A 15988-nucleotide genomic window follows, 5' to 3' on the forward strand; every position below is an offset into this window, starting at 1 on the left:
AAACTTTGTTACGTTAAAAAATTAACTAATTTATTATTAATTTAATTGTTTACTTTTACAATAAATTAAAAATAAACCCCCTATCATAATAATAACTCTTAATAAACATAATAATTATAATAATAAGACTCTTAATAAACATAATTATATTAATTACACACTCTAAACACAATTTTAGAATTAAAAACTGGTTTTAGTCCGTGCGCACCAAACTCCATTAACAAAATCACCGATTTAACGTTTGTGGGCAGTGTGTTTTCACATAAAACAGTCACCATTATTTAAAGCTGAAAATAATATAAAATGCTTTTTATTTTTACACCTGTATGCCGACTTTAATGATACACAGAGCTGATTGAGAAACCACAACAATAATTCATCTATCTCTATTTCTTTGCTCTTATTTTAGAAACATGTTAAATTGGCGGATTTATAAACGGAGTCTGGCAGCTGATCTGTCACTGAACCTGTAACCTGACAAATAGAAGCTGCTGTTTTTTCAGCTCATTGTTAAATATCAGCTCCAGTAATGATGTGAACACAATACAAAGACTACAGCGCCGCCATGTGGACTCTGGTCAAACTGCACATGTGAACGTCTCTGCAGCAGAGGGACAGTTGGTCCTTGGGACAGTTCACTGTAGCTCAACAAGGAACAAACTCCACCAGGTACCTGTGCTACCACTCACCTGTTCTACCTGTTCCACACATTTAGAGACGTCTGCTCCAACATGTTCTAAATAAATACTACAGGGTTTGTGTCTAATAATAAAGACATCACCTCTAGACAGGAAAACACACGAGACACAACGAGACTAAAGAACAAAAGACATGAGAAGAGAAGACATGAAAAGACAAGACACAAACAGAGAAGACACGATGAGACACAAGAAGACAACAAAGACATGAAAAGACAAGAGGATAAGAGACAACTAAAGACACCACGAGACAAGACATGAGAAGACGAGATGAGACAAGACTTTGTGTCTTTAATAGACGACTACTGAGGTCAAATAAACCAGAGCAGAGGTGGATGAAGGACAGTCTGTCCTCAGTCTGGTGGACGTTGTCTTAAATTCAGATGGACTCTGATCATAGAGACAGATTGTCCATCAGTCTGAGGCTGATGTCTCCTGGAATAGAAACCCTTTAAAAGGTTTTGGTCTCCAGCAGCAGTTGTTGGGTCTCTGGGTCTCTGAGCGTCCTCCAGACATCTTGTCCATGTAAGGACACATTTTCAGGACTGAGGACGGACGCTCGGTTCGTTCCATCATCACCTGGCGTCTGTCTCCTGGACAGCTGCAGTATTTAAACGTCTGCTAACGAAGCGCAGCAGCGAGCGGCTGCAGGACGTCCCGACGAGCAGACATGGTAGGTGTCCTCTTCCTCTCATCTGTCCCGTCTGAGAGGACGCTATGTCCTCCAGTCTCTGAGTTACTGGAGATAATGAATTCAGAATGAACAGGATTATTTTATGAGCAGTGGATCCATGAGGAGGTTTAGAACAAGAGATGAACTTTAAAAGATAAAAGTGAAAAGAAAAGAAAGAAAGAAAAGAGAAGACAAGACAGGATAAAAATAAGATTAAATGAGAAAAAAAAGACAAGACAGATGAGGCAAGATAGAATAAGATGAGATGAGTCAATTTAAGATGAGAATAGAACAAGACAAGACACAGTAGGATGAGTTAAGATGAGTTAAAAAAGAAGATGAAATATGAAAAGATAAAACAAGATAAAATAAAGATGAAGAAAAATGAGATAAGAATAAAACTGATGAGATGAGAATCACAAGAGAAAATAATCTGATACAAAATGAGATGAGATGAGTTTAAGATGAGAAAAGAAAAGAAATATAAGAAGAGATGAGACAAAATAAGATAAGAGATGAAATGAGATAAAAAGAAACGAGAGACAGCAGGATGAGATCAAATAAGTTGAGACAAGAAAATAAAACAATAAAAGATGGAACAAGATGAAATAAGATGAAGAAAAATGAGATAAGAATAAGATAAGAAGATAAAACAAAAAACAATGAGACAAGACAAGACGAGATGAGATGAGATGAGATGAGATGAAATAAGATTCTTCAGGCTGTGTGGATCACCAGAGACGTCTCCTCCTCATGTGTCCATCAGGCCAGCAGGAAGACCAAGAAGAAGGAGGGAGGAGCTAAGAGAGCTCAGAGAGCTTCGTCCAACGTCTTCTCCATGTTTGAACAGACTCAGATCCAAGAGTTTAAGGAGGTAACGCTGAGTTCCTGAGATCATGTGAAGGAGGTTCCTGTCCTGGTTCCTGTCCTGGTTCTTGTCCTGGTTCCTGTCCTGGTCTCACTCCTCTTCTTCTTTCTGACGCAGGCGTTCACACTGATCGACCAGAACCGGGACGGGTTCATCGACAAAGAGGACCTGAAGGACACATACGCGTCTCTGGGTTAGTAGATCACACGTTGACGTCAGTTGTGTTGGACGTGGACGCGGAGACGTGAACGTGTCTCGTGTCTTCAGGTAAACTCAACGTGAAGGACATGGAGCTGGAGGAGATGCTGAAGGAGGCCAGCGGACCCATCAACTTCACCATGTTCCTCAATCTGTTCGGAGAGAAGCTCCATGGTGAGACGCCTCCCACCTGGAGAACAGGGTGCATTGTGGGAAGTGTAGGCTCAGTGGTCCGTGTACTTACTGGTATTAGAGTTTGGGTTCAGAGTCAGAGTTTAGTTGATTTTCAATATAAAAAGCAAAAACTAAAAAATGCTAAACAAGTAAATGTAGCTTTGGTTCTTTAATCTATGAAACCAGAAAGAGAAGTAAAGTAGAAACCAGTGGTTATTAGAATCATAGAAGAAGAAGAAGACACAACTCTGGACATGGACCCGGACCAGTGGTCACCATGGAGATACGTCCTGCTTCAGTCAAGGACAAAGAAGAAAGAAATCAGAAATCATCTCAGGGGAAACAACATGAAGACTGAGATTAACTTTTAACTAATTTAACTAAAAGCAAACTTGAAATACCAAACAGTACACAGACCATGTGACCATCAGTGAGTTGTCATCTTCATCTTCACCACTAGGTGTCACTAAATCCTACAAACGGGTCCTTTAACATTATTTTTGTTTTTGTTTTTTCTTTATACAAGTGACTCAAACATCCTGAAAGGAGACAAAGACCTGATCTAAGTCATGAAACACAAACATTAAAATGAGCCAATATTACATATCAGAGAGACGCATCTCTCAGGTTACAAGTTAATTAAAAGGTCAAATTAATGTTTGAGTCATTTTTATGCAGAGATGTAGAACACTGTGACGGAGACTAAAACATTTAATCATAATAAATGTTCTGATTCTGTTTCTGTCGCCAGGTACCGACCCTGAAGACACGATCTTAAACGCTTTCAAAATGTTTGACCCCGACGCCAAAGGCTTCGTCCACAAAGACGAGTACGTCCTCACCTCGTCCAGACGTCTTTTCGTTGTAGCTGCTGACTGAACGTTCATGTTTCCGTTCCCTCTCCTCAGATTACAGAAGCTACTGATGACACAAGCAGACAGGTTCTCGTCCGAGGAGGTAACGTCTCCGGCTCCTTTCATGACTCTAGTTGTTGTTTGTAGATCTGCACCAGAGTGACGTTAATCTGTGTGACCGCAGGTGAAGCAGATGTTTCAGTCGTCAAACATCGATCCGGCAGGAAACCTGGATTATAAATCTCTGTGTTACATCATCACACACGGAGAAGAGCAGGAAGAATAACTGGAAATAATCCTGGTGATGTTTGATGTTTGTCTTTATTTGATGTAAAAGAAAATAAATAATTTGATCAAACCAAATCCTCCAGTTCTTTTAACGTCTTTGTCCCTAGAGCTCTGGAGGAGAAGCTAAATAAATGATGAAGTGATTAATTAGTGATAAACTAAAACGTCTTCTAGATGAGAGAGTAGAAAACACCCTGATAGCAATGATATCATTCTGAACTCATTCAGCAACCCCTTGACTAGAACTGGACCAAGAGTTTAGAGAAATACCACAAAGGTTTGAGTAACAATAGAATTATAATATAATAAAATATAATTATACAATCCAGAAGAATATTGCTGTTGTTCTCACATGTAACTCCCCAGGGCAGGGGTGTCAAACTGATCCGTGAAAGGGCCGCTGTGGGTGCAGGTTTTCATTCCAACCATGCAGCACCCATGCAGTGGGTGTGGCTGGCAAGTTTTTGTTCCAGTCATTAAAGAGGACACCTGAAGTGACTGTGTGAAGGCAGTTCAGTTGATTGATTGAGCCAAGTCAGGTGTGCTGCTGCATGGTTGGAATGAAAACCTGCAGCCACAGTGGTCCTTTCACGGATCAGTTTGACACCTGTGCCCCAGGGAAACCAGTCACCAAGGCATGCTACATATCAGTGCTAAGCTAACTTTCACTACAAGATGGCTGTGTTGTGTTTATTATCTGTAGTAGCACCGTTAGACCACTAGGTGGAGACACAGGGCTCAGATTCTATCAGTCCAGTCACCATGTGGTGCATAGTTGATGTAGAATCATGTGGATAGACTCTGAAGGTCATTAAAACAATTTCAGTTACATTTGATGAAATATTGAGACAGAAGAAGAAATCCTGAGCAGAGAGGATTGTGGGTAACGTTTCATATTTACAGAGCTGGAGGTCTTTGTGCTATGCTAGGTTAACTTGCTGTAGTTGTCTGAACAGATGTGAGGTCAGTCTGAACATCTGGCAGCTACAACGAGGATATAAAACAGTACAACACGTTGGTTTCTATGAAGAGACGTGTAGTCATGAGCGAGCCGTCAGACAGGAAGTGAGAATAGAATTTGATCCGTCAGGTGAGAGGAATGGAATCAGAAGAATTTATTACAACATGTCCCAGAAATAAGAAGCTGCACCTCAGCCATGTTCAGTCTGGCAGAGGCTTCAGGTCCAGTCACAGCTCTGAGTATCAGCAGGACTGATGGCGTCCACGTTGGCGTCCACGTTGGCGTCCACGTTGGCGTCCGCGTTGGCGTCCACGTTGGCGTCCGCGTTGGCGTCCGCGTTGGCGTCCACGTTGGCGTCCACGTTGGCGTCCACGTTGGCGTCAGTGGCAGGCCGCCGCCCCAGCGTCTGGGTGGACGAAGAAGGCCAGAGAGAAGACTGGAAGCTGCAGATGTTCAGCTGGAGGCAGACGGCGTCCTCTGAGGTCAGGAAGAGTTTTATCATCCACCATCTTCAACACGTCTCCGTTCAGTTTCACAGACCTTCAGAGAAAACACACAGCAGCTCATTAACATCTAACGACGATTCATTAATGAATCTTTACGTCATCTGATTCAGTTTGACTCCATTAACTCTATTATTTATCCATTTAAGGTCACAGGTTGTTTATAAAAGTTATTTAAACCAGATGTTGAGTTCATAGACTCTGGTTCTGAGGAGGAACCCTGGGCTTCATGGTGGATCTTCACCTGGAGGTGAGTCCGTCCTCTCCCGGTTGATCTGACTCCAGGACGAACGCGTCCACTGAGCTGGAGGCGAGGACGGGGACGGAGATGGTGGTCGCTTTTGGACTCAGGTTCAGAGTCATGAGAGTGACAGCTCCACCTTGATAGCTGCAAACACATCCATCAGCTGATTAGTGATGTAGGTTTAAAGTCACATGATCACTAGACTGAGGTCAGTTATCTGGATCCTCCTGTAAAAAACAACCACTGACCTGAACTCAGACTTTAAAGACAAACAACCCATAATTATGAGACTGTGGTGAAAACATTTGATGGTTCAGTCCTTCAGACCTAATCTCACTGGTTAACATGTGGAGGTGGAGGTGGTACCTCTTCTTGTTGGCGCAGTGCAGATACACCCTCACTCGTTTATGTCGACCAACATCAGAAACCTCTTGAATGTTCAAAACCTCCGGTCCGACGAGTCTCTTGTAGAGAACGGACAACCAGTAATCCTGAAGGAAGACATGGGACAGGATTTAGAAAGTCCTACAGAGTGTAAAGCTGCTTTAGATGATGTTTAGTCCACCAGGTTCTATCGTTACTAGAACCATTGTGGTATTTCTCTAAACTCTTGGTCCAGTTCTAGTCTAGGCGTTGCTGAATGAGTTTTATTTATTTTATTTACATTAAAGCAACAAGAACAAATGTGGTTAAAGACAAATATTCTCACAGGAAGAGGATCCAGGTTGTTGTCGACCAGGTGGTAGCTCCCAGAACCAACGAACACCTGCCTCATCACGACGTCCAGGCCGAGTCTGGCTGCTAGACCCAGTTTATCCAGCCACCTGCACAGAACACCTTCATAGAGTCATGTGTTCTGCTGCTGCAGAAACATCATTTACAGGTTTAACTTCCTGTTTGAGCAGCACGGTGGGTTCAGGGTTCAGGGTTCAGAGTTCAGAGCAGCCAGTTAATGAATGACCTCAATCAGCTCGTTAAGAACATTTAACGAGGCTAAAGCAGGAGGTCAGAGTCTGAGACAGAGAATCATTCAGTTTAATGTCCAGACACATTTAACTGCTCACTGACAACAACAACTATTATTATCATTAATTATTAATTCTTAGTATTTAATGAACTGACATGAATCCAGCTACGAACGTGTCCGACAGTCCCAGAGCTCCTCCTCCGTACGCTGAGCTCGTCTCTCCCAACCACACAGACTTCCCTGGAGACACCTGCTGCACCGTCTACAGGACAAACATCTGGACGTTAGAGACATGAGACATCTGGACCAGAGGAGACACAAACATCTGGACCAGAGGAGACATGAGACATCTGGACCAGAGGAGACACAAACATCTGGAACATCTGGACGTTAGTGATGAAACACTTTGTCTTTACCTGCAGGACTTTTTTGGTCTTTAAAGCCAGAGTGTCCAGGACGTCAGGATCTAGGAAGTCGTCCAGGGACGTGTCTCGTCCGTTGACGTAGTAACTGGAAACAGATCCAGACAAATAACTGACACATGGAGGAGGAGGAGGAGGAGGAAGAGGAAGAGGAGGTGGAGGAGAAAGATGAGGAGGAGGTGGAGGTGAACTCACTGGTGCCAGGTGCAGGCGTTAATGGCCTCAGCTCCAGTCTGCAGGAAGCTTCACACACAGGGAGGAGATAATAAGAAGCATTAGCAGCTAAATTAGCAACGTTAGCCCAACAATCGTCCTGCGCTCAGACACATGTGACTGTAATTGAGTTAAAGAAGAGATCAGCTGATTCTCTTTAGGAGCTCCTCTGCAGCAGATTCATTTAGAACGAAGAGTCTGAACAAGTTATAAAAATAAAAAGGTTTAGTTTCAGGTCAGTGGTGGAGACGAAGCTTTTACTGTTTCTGTCTAAACTAAAACATCTGGACATTTGACTCAGAGGGAAACTTTAAAATAAATCAATAAAATAACCTAAAAAACACTGTGTTCTCTATTTAAACGACCACAATAGAAACGGTTTTACTTTATTGTCTAGAATCATTTTAAATAATCTCTACTCTTGGTTTTCTGAGATCAATAAAATATATCAATAAAACTCGTCTTCTCTTCTTCGTTGGTGTTTAAAGGCACAGACTGGAGGAACAGCTCCACCTGCTGTTCATCTGATGAATTAACTCCTGTTGATGTTAACGTCACAGATTTACTTTAGTTTTTTATTTTTTTTATTTAAAATCAGCTCAAAGAACTTAAATCTGGACTAAAACAAAGTGACTCAGTTAAAACATTAAATGTTGAAGGAGGAGCTGTGATCAAGTCTCCAGTTACTGATCCTGGACGTTAGTGGGAGGACCTGACAGTTTAATTAACCAGTTTATCTCATTATTTCATTGAGGTGACGTGTCCGGGACGCTCTCACCCCTCCAGGAGGTCGACCCGGTGGTCCCGGGGCTGGCCCACGTCCGGCCCGTACAGAGCGGCGTGGCGGTAAAACTCTGAGTCCGACAAGATCCTCCTGAGACGAGAGAAGTCGAGGCCGAGCTGGCGTCCGTCCACTCTGATCCCGGCCTTCTTCTCAAAGCTGTTTGGTTCTGAGGACACGGAGACGAAGACACTTTCACTTCCTGTTCTGACACCCAACAACTTCCTGTGACTCACATGAGAAACAGTAGAAACAGTAGAAACCACAGAGTTCACAGGAACAACCGACAAAAGGAGAAGCAGAAGGAAGCGTTTATGACAGTGACATAAATAAACGGTCCCAGAGGAAAGACAGACTCCAGCTCCTGAGACACAGCGTCTGTCTCTGTCTACTTTCAGGATCTGTTTTTAATGATCGTCTCCAGACTCGTTTCTGTCCTCGTGTCCCGCCAGCGTACCGTTGCCGAGCTCCCAGGACATCTGGTAGCGTCTGGACTCACAGTACCGGAGCAGGCTGAGGGCGTTGCTGCTGTTCCAGCTGTTGTCGGACGTCCTGAGCAGAGCGTTCAGACCGAAGACCAGGTCCAGGCCGGAGCAGTTGGTGAAGGAGTGGAGCAGGTCCACGGTTTGCTCTGAGACAGAGGACGACAGAGGGTCAGAGGACGGTCCCAGCGTCTGTGGAGACACCTGACAGACGTCCAGCCGGTACCTGTGTAGTGGACCGTCCTGTACGTCCTCTGAAGGTCCTCCTTCATCAGGACCAGCTGCTGCAGGGTCCAGTCCTCCTTCAGCCTCTCCTCCATCCACCAGGGCAGCTCGGCCTTAACGCAGGACTCACCTGACGGTTCAGGTCCAGACGCGTCACATAATCTGCACATTCTAGCGTTAGCTTAGCATAGCTCTGTCCTCTAGAGTTCAGTCAAGGAATCTTTATGCTAAGCTAACTGCTCATCACTAGCCTGAGACTTTCCCCAAAAGCTGGTCTGGAGTCTCTCTGTTGGGAACTGATCCAGCTCCAGTAAAGATTAAAGTCCTCCAACCAACCAACCAATCAGATGACGTCTGTGACTACTGTTACTCTTCTGTCCATCACCACATTAAGCCCCGCCCACAAACGATCTGGCTGGCCCAGCAGATCTTTGCTGGAGCAGAATCAGTTCCTAACAGAGAGACTCCAGATAAACACTGATGTTAAAACAAGATAGCATAGCCTAAACAAGCTAATGTTAGCTAATTAGCCTAGATAAGCTAGGTAAGCTAACGCTGCTGTGTTAAGAAGCTGATAACCTTCAGTCTGACGTGGATCCAGACGCCGTGACGTCGCCGTCCTCGTCCTCCGGGGCCTGAACACCATGAAGTCCTGACGGGTTCCTCCAAACCTGAGGAAACCTGGACTCAGAGCTTTAGCCAGAGTCCTGATCTTTGAGGAGCTGGAGACGAGACCAGAGGAAAACACAGAACCATCACTGAGATCATCCGACCTCCGCAGGGCCCCCGAGCCAGAGGCTGGGAACCGCTCCAACGATAGAATAAAATCTATGAGAGGACGACGAGCAGCTTCTAGATCTCTGCAGCGTCCACAGGGATTTATATGAAGACTTTAACTTTAACTTTTAAACATTTAACGTCAGGTTGTTGAAGGTTTATCTTCTTTAATCAAATAAAACTTTTAGGTTCAACATTTAGTTTTAGTTCATTATTTATTAATTTATATATATCAACACTTTTTTGAACTTTTAAAACAATTATTTTAACTTTTCTGTCATAATTTGCTTTAACATCAGAACTGAACTTTCATCTCATTTACATTTTAAATCAGGTCTTTTTCATTTATATTTTCACTAATTCATATTTTCACTTTCATCTCTTGTTGTTTAGTTTCACATTTAAACTTTTAGACTTTTGTTAAAAGTCACATCCTCAGCCTGAAGCATCTAAAGTCAGGATCTGAGCTCATGTTGACTCTGGATTATAATCTCTGTCTGTTTCCTTTCATCTCGAACTCAAACTCAAACCTCAGCAGCGACATGAAGCGCTCCTCGGACGCCAGACTCGCGTCGATGGTGACGGACAGAAAGCGCGGATCCACCCGGTGAGACGGGACCGACAGATCCGCGTCCAGACGCAGCAGAGCCGGGGAGCTGGACTGGAAGGCTCGGTGTCCTCCAGAGAGACATGTCTCCGTCTGATGAGAGACAAGTAGAAAAACAAACAGCAGCTTCAACTTCATGACTGCGACCAACCAGCAGCACTTCCTGCTCCGCTTCCTCCTCCGTTCACACCGGAGCCGGATCTAGTCCGGAACGAGCCGAGCACACCTGCGGCTCAGAGGTGAACGGACTGAGTCAGCAGGGCCTCAGGAACGGGACCAGGGGCCCCTGGCTGCCCCATACAGGGGCCCCCTATTGACCCCCCCCCCCCCCCCCCACCACCCCCCACATTTAGTTTCATTATTGTCCCGGAAATCAGCCTCTGAAACGATCAGCTGATTAGTTAATAAAAACATCTGGAAATGTCTTTAGATATCATAGAGCTGTTGTTAGAGGATATTTATTTATTTGTTCATTTTTCTAAATTATTAATAATATATTATATATAAAGATAAATAAAGAAATGTCCCTTTAACTTAAATTACACAATAATAAAAATAATCAATAAATGTCCTTAACATTGATAATAATCACAATAATAATGGAATTAATACATGTCTCTAAAATGTAGAATTTAAAAAATAATCTAACATTTATACGTATAACAATAATCATAAAAAATCTTTAAATAAGTATAACTTATAATTATAATAATTAAATATAACTAAAAAATACTAATGAACCAAATCAACAGGTTTTCTATAATAAACATAAAAATGTAAAAATGAAAAAATAAATAAATATCCCTACAATGTAGAATTATAAATAAAATAAAAAATGATAATATTTTGTAAAGAAATTTAATATTTAAGAAAATGTAATTAAATTTATTTAATATAAAAGCAACAAAAAATATAAAATGTACCAAAACATTTTATATAACATTAAAATATGAACAGATATATCCCAATATATCTATCTATCTATATCTCCATCCATCCATCCTCTCATCATGAGGACGTTCAGATCAGTCTTTATATCTAAAGCACAGAGACTCTCTGGTCCTCGTTCAGTTTATTCAGTCATTAAAAATCAAAGCAGTTTCTTCTTCCTGTTGGTTTTAAATAAGTTTAAAAGTTCAGCTGAGATCAACAGGAACCAGACGGTCCGGTACATTATTTTAATACGAGTCTATTTCAGGTTAAAAACTAGTCCTGCGGCAGGTCAGAGGGCGTCGTCAGCAGCTCGTCTACTTCCTCCTGGAGAGCTGCAGCTTTTTCATTCAGCAGCATCTGGAGCCAAGAGAAGAAGAATGATCACCTTAAATCAGCAGATATCTGAATGGAGTCTGGTGCAGGAGCCTGACTCACCTTAGCAGAGGCCACCATCAGGACGGCCTGCTTCTTGAACAGGTTACCTATGGTCCTGGAGAGGAGGTCCGGGTCGGCGTTGGCCAGGTGGGTCAGAGTCTTGTAGCCGGCGGCGTAGAGCTGCTTCGCTCTCGACTGGAGGAGACAATAGAGACACATTAGAAACAGAACATCAGACCAGACGGACCTGTAGAGCTGGAGGAAGAGGAGGAGGAGGAGGAGGAGATGAAGGAGATGAAGGAGGATTCATTTCTACGTCTGGTCCTGACCTCCATGACTCCTGCCACCTCCATCAGAGGGATGAGCTCGGCCTTCACACAGTAACTCAGTCTCCGGGTCAACTCCACCAGCAGAGACCTGAACGGCCACAGCTCCTCCAGCTCCTGATCACACACACACTTCAGTTAGACTTCAGACTCAACCAGGACCAGGATCAGGCCCAGGACCAGGCCCAGGACCAGGCCCAGGCCCAGGCCCAGGCCCAGGCCCAGGCCCAGGCCCAGGCCCAGGACCAGGATCAGGATCAGGACCAGGACCAGGACAAGGCCCAGGACTAGGACCGGGACCAGGCCCAGGACCGGGACCAGGACCGGGACCAGGCCCAGGCCCAGGTCTTCGTACCTCTGTGAAGTGCAGCACACAGGAGCAGAAGGCCGAGGCCGAGCTGAGCAGCGTCTGGACGAAGCCTCGGCTCAGCTGGAACCGTTGGGCCACGCTCCAGAGGTCGGGTTCCTTCAGGAGGAAGTAGAGAACCAGAGCGAGGTAGAGCCGGGTCACCACCACCAGGTCCACGTTCTGAAACACATCAAAACCTCCTGATCAGTATCAGCCAAGTCTGACCTTTAATAGTTATTCATCTTCTGTTTTAACGGAGGTTGGTTAACGTCAGCGCTGACAAGAACATCACAGGAGAAGAAGAAGGAAGGAGGCAGCAGTAGAGGTCTGAAGGTCTGAAGGTCTGAAGGTGACGTTACCTTCTTCACCGTCTGTCCTGCAGCTTTCCTCGCTATGAAACTCTCTGACACTCCGACGGCTGCAGACATCTTCTGCTCTGCAGGCGACAGCAGCGTGAACTGGAACAGAGACTCAGTGTGAACAGGTCTGAGAGGAGAGAGGACTCAGGTCTGAGAGGAGAGAGGACTCAGGTCCGAGAGGAGAGAGGACTCAGGTCTGAGAGAGGACTCAGGTCTGAGAGGACTCAGGTCCGAGAGGAGAGAGGACTCAGGTCTGAGAGAGGACTCAGGTCTGAGAGGAGAGAGGACTCAGGTCTGAGAAGAGAGAGGACTCAGGTCTGAGAGGAGAGAGGACTCAGGTCTGAGAGGACAGAGGACTCAGGTCTGAGAGGAGAGAGGACTCAGGTCTGGGAGGACTCAGGTCTGAGAGGAGAGAGGACTCAGGTCTGAGAGGAGAGAGGACTCAGGTCTGAGAGGAGAGAGGACTCAGGTCTGAGAGAGGACTCAGGTCCGAGAGGAGAGAGGACTCAGGTCTGAGAGAGGACTCAGGTCTGAGAGGAGAGAGGACTCAGGTCTGAGAGGAGAGAGGACTCAGGTCTGGGAGGACTCAGGTCTGAGAGGAGAGAGGACTCGGGTCTGAGAGGAGAGAGGACTCGGGTCTGAGAGGAGAGAGGACTCAGGTCTGGAGCTCAGCACCTGTACCATGGTCCTGTACCTGTGTGAGGTAAACCATCCAGTCTGGTTTACACTGAGGGACCAGGTCGTAGGGGGTGACCAGGTAGACCAGGTGGAGGTAACTGTTGAGCAGCAGACCCTCCAGACCTTTGGACAGGTCCCGGTACAGAAGGTCACTGTAGGCCAGGTCCACTGAGCCTGAGGACGACAGGAGGAAACACATCAATGCTTCATCTGATCTAGTTCCAGTAGATGCTCCTCTTCATCAGTGAAGATGAGCTGGTCTCCATGGAAACAAGGAAGGAGCTAATGTTCAGCCTGTAGCTCTCCAGAGAAACCAGTCACCAGGGCATGCTACGTATCAGTGCTAAGCTAACTTTATTATGCGTCGTACCACCATTAGACCAGTAGATGGAGACAAACAGAGACACAGGGCTCTGATTCTGTCCGTCCAGTCACCACGTGGTGGACGGCTGGTGTTCATGTCTTCACCTTTGTACGTGGCCTTCCCCAGCCTGGTGACCTGCAGCGTCTGACCCTCAGCTGTGATCAGGTCTTTGTCCTTCAGCTGCTCCACGCTCTTCTCCACCACCTCCGTCAGACTGGTCTCTGAGAGCAGATGCTGCTGCTGGACGTACAGCAGCGTCCCCCGCAGGACATCCAGCAGCTGCTCCAGGGACGAGGCCATCTGCAGCGAGACGGGAAGAAAAATAAGACGACCGACAGACGGACAGACGGACGGATAGACGGACGGATGGATAGATAGATAGGTAGTTTACTTTTAGTCCGATGAGAGACAGGATGAGACTCATGAAGCCTTTTCCATCGTTGCTCATCAAGTTGCTGTAACAGTTCTCCATCGGAGCACACACCAGAGTCTGAGCCTGAAAGAAATAGATAATAAATAAAATATAAAATGAGATGGATTAGAGCTGCAGCCATGAACATGTGACTGATCCTCCTTCTGTCAGATACCGGAATAAAACTCAAAGACATTTAAAGTCGTCAGATAATAAAGAGCTTCATGTTTTATCAGCTCAGATACGACTGGAGACAAAAGGAGGAATCATTTTAATCATTGTCTCTCTGATCTGACGTCTGCAGGTGGAGCAGTGTCTCCTCCATGTCAGTGATGGTGTCCTGGTGCCGTTACCATGCTCCTCTCCTTGTCCTGCAGGATGAGGATGCTCTCCCCCACTGAGTCGATCCCGGCCCGACCGGCTCGTCCCACCATCTGCTTGTACTGGCTCCTCTTCAGGAAGTCGGTGGCAACGTACGGCGAGCGCAGGATGACCCTGATGTACGGGACATGGAGGAGACAAGAAGAAGAAGAAGAAGAAGAAGAAGAAGAAGAGCTGATCTGTTTACTGGGTTTAGATGAACAAGTCAAAAAGACGAGACGGTTTCTGGACGAGGAAACAAAAGTAGAAACTGGGTCAGAGTCAGGAGGACAGAGAGGAGCTGGACTAAAGGATGAGAAGATGGAGGAGACACCACAAACCTCTGGAACCAGTGAGGACGGTAGATTAAAGGACAGCTGTTAATGAGCGTCTCACCTGCGGGCCGGTAGGTTGATCCCTGCAGCCAGGGTGGAGGTACAGGTGAGGAGGCAGAGGACCCCCCTGGAGTAGGCCTCCTCCACCAGCTTCCTCTCCTCGGAGGTCAGACCGCTGTGGTGGTAAGCCAAACCGAACGGGACGGTCTTCCTGAGGACAGGACACACCGAGCCGTTCCCACTGTCCCTCAGCTCTCTGAGGAGGACGGTCTTCTCTTCCTTACGGTGCTGCAGGAACTCCCTAAAGATCAGAGACACCATCAGAGCTGTGGAGGAGGAGGAGGAGCAGGAGGAGCAGGAGGAGGAGGAGGAGGAGCAGGAGGAGCAGGAGGAGGAGGAGCAGGAGCAGGAGGAGGAGGAGGAGGAGGAGGAGGAGGAGTTTGTTTGTTGGTTCACTCACTCCTTCAGGTATCTGCAGATCATCCCGGCCACGTTCTCACAGTTCTTCTTGGTGGGACAGAAGACCAGGCAGGAGTGTGTTGGGATGACCTCAGTCACCAGAGCGATGATGTGGTCTGGGTCGATCTTCTGCATCGCGCTGGAGTACTGGAGGAAGAACATCCCATAATGAACGAAAGAAAGAAAGAAAGACTGGTCCTCCAAAAACATTTGACTTTGACCAGAGACGAGAGGGTCTCTGTGTCCTGGACGGACAGGTGAGGACGTTTACACCTGATACTGGACAAACTGAAGACTTTAAGAGTCTCAGTCAGCTTCTGGAGGGACGGAAGAAGACTGGACATCACTACCAGAAGACTGTGTTGTGTTTATTATCTGTAGTACCACCATTAGACCACTAGATGGAGGTAAAGGACCATGTATGACACTAAGGCACTGATTCTATCAGTCAAGTCACCGTGTGGTTCATAGTTGATGTAGAATCATGTGGACAGACTCTAAGAGTCTCCATCAGCTTCTAGAAGTCATGGATCATCTTTTGTGAGATCTTCAGGTTCAAGCTGCTGATCTTCTAGTTCTAGTTCTAGTTCTTCTTCTGTGTCCTGGCAGCTTTGACTCTAGCCAACCGCCACTAAATCATCAGAAGAAGAAGAAGATGAAGACTCTATAGGGGTTCATGGAAGACAGGACGTCCCTAGTGGAGATCTGTGATATTCTACTGTGGCCTAATGATATCTGAGTTTAACATCAGGTGTCACCATCAGGTGTGACCACAGGTGTGACCATCAGGTGTGAACATCAGGTGTGAACATCAGGTGTGACCATCAGGTGTGACCATCAGGTGTGAACATCAGGTGTGAACATCAGGGCGAAGGCTGAACTCACTTTAAAGTTAAGGAGTCGTGAGAACCTGAAACAGTTCTCCTCCTTGGGGTCCACCTCATAGATGGTGTCGTTCAGTTTGACGTATTCTTTCAGCTCCACCTGGATGTGAGACGATAAATGTGGTGAAACACTGGTCCTGGTCCTGGTCCTGGTCCTGGTAGTGGTCCTGGTCCTGGTACCAACCACCATCACATGACCAGTACTAGAATCAGCTGCTT

The 15988-nt window shown here is 45.8% G+C and overlaps 3 protein-coding genes across 4 annotated transcripts in view; 1 reads left to right on the plus strand and 2 right to left on the minus strand.

Annotated features, from left to right (window-relative positions):
• Window positions 1-125: 125 nt before the first annotated feature.
• On the plus strand, window positions 126-3776 carry LOC311507590 (myosin light chain 5-like). Its single transcript, XM_084571989.1, has 7 exons — window positions 126-1371; window positions 2138-2245; window positions 2357-2432; window positions 2507-2611; window positions 3363-3441; window positions 3520-3568; window positions 3650-3776. The coding sequence occupies exons 1-7, from the start codon at window positions 1369-1371 to the stop codon at window positions 3749-3751; spliced, it is 522 nt and encodes a 173-aa protein (XP_084428115.1). The 5' UTR covers window positions 126-1368; the 3' UTR covers window positions 3752-3776.
• A 36-nt stretch (window positions 3777-3812) lies between these two features.
• Window positions 3813-10093, minus strand: hpse (heparanase). Its single transcript, XM_084571988.1, has 12 exons — window positions 9859-10093; window positions 9131-9273; window positions 8553-8681; window positions 8302-8475; window positions 7842-8013; window positions 7046-7093; window positions 6845-6938; window positions 6584-6690; window positions 6171-6285; window positions 5828-5952; window positions 5462-5605; window positions 3813-5254 (listed from the first exon to the last, which is right to left on the minus strand). Exons 1-12 carry the CDS (start codon window positions 10071-10073, stop codon window positions 5095-5097), a joined length of 1626 nt encoding a protein of 541 aa, XP_084428114.1. The 5' UTR covers window positions 10074-10093; the 3' UTR covers window positions 3813-5094.
• Window positions 10094-10792: 699 nt separating this feature from the next.
• helq (helicase, POLQ like) overlaps window positions 10793-15988 on the minus strand; it is an 8560-nt gene continuing 3364 nt past the window's right edge. Inside the window, exons 7-18 of one of the 2 annotated variants that reach the window (XM_084572966.1) lie at window positions 15771-15869; window positions 14887-15032; window positions 14488-14727; window positions 14085-14226; window positions 13711-13815; window positions 13424-13619; window positions 12972-13129; window positions 12278-12376; window positions 11925-12098; window positions 11573-11686; window positions 11304-11438; window positions 10793-11225 (exon numbers count right to left, since the gene is read on the minus strand). In XM_084572966.1, the coding sequence (XP_084429092.1) occupies window positions 11142-11225; window positions 11304-11438; window positions 11573-11686; window positions 11925-12098; window positions 12278-12376; window positions 12972-13129; window positions 13424-13619; window positions 13711-13815; window positions 14085-14226; window positions 14488-14727; window positions 14887-15032; window positions 15771-15869 (1692 nt within the window). In that variant the 3' untranslated portion in view covers window positions 10793-11141. The remainder of the gene's footprint in view (window positions 11226-11303; window positions 11439-11572; window positions 11687-11924; window positions 12099-12277; window positions 12377-12971; window positions 13130-13423; window positions 13620-13710; window positions 13816-14084; window positions 14227-14487; window positions 14728-14886; window positions 15033-15770; window positions 15870-15988) is intronic. The other variant, XM_084572967.1, reaches the window with a different exon arrangement.

The sequence above is a fragment of the Chelon labrosus genome (assembly GCF_963514085.1).
Source record: "Chelon labrosus genome assembly, chromosome: 22".
Taxonomy (NCBI): Eukaryota; Metazoa; Chordata; class Actinopteri; order Mugiliformes; family Mugilidae; genus Chelon; species Chelon labrosus.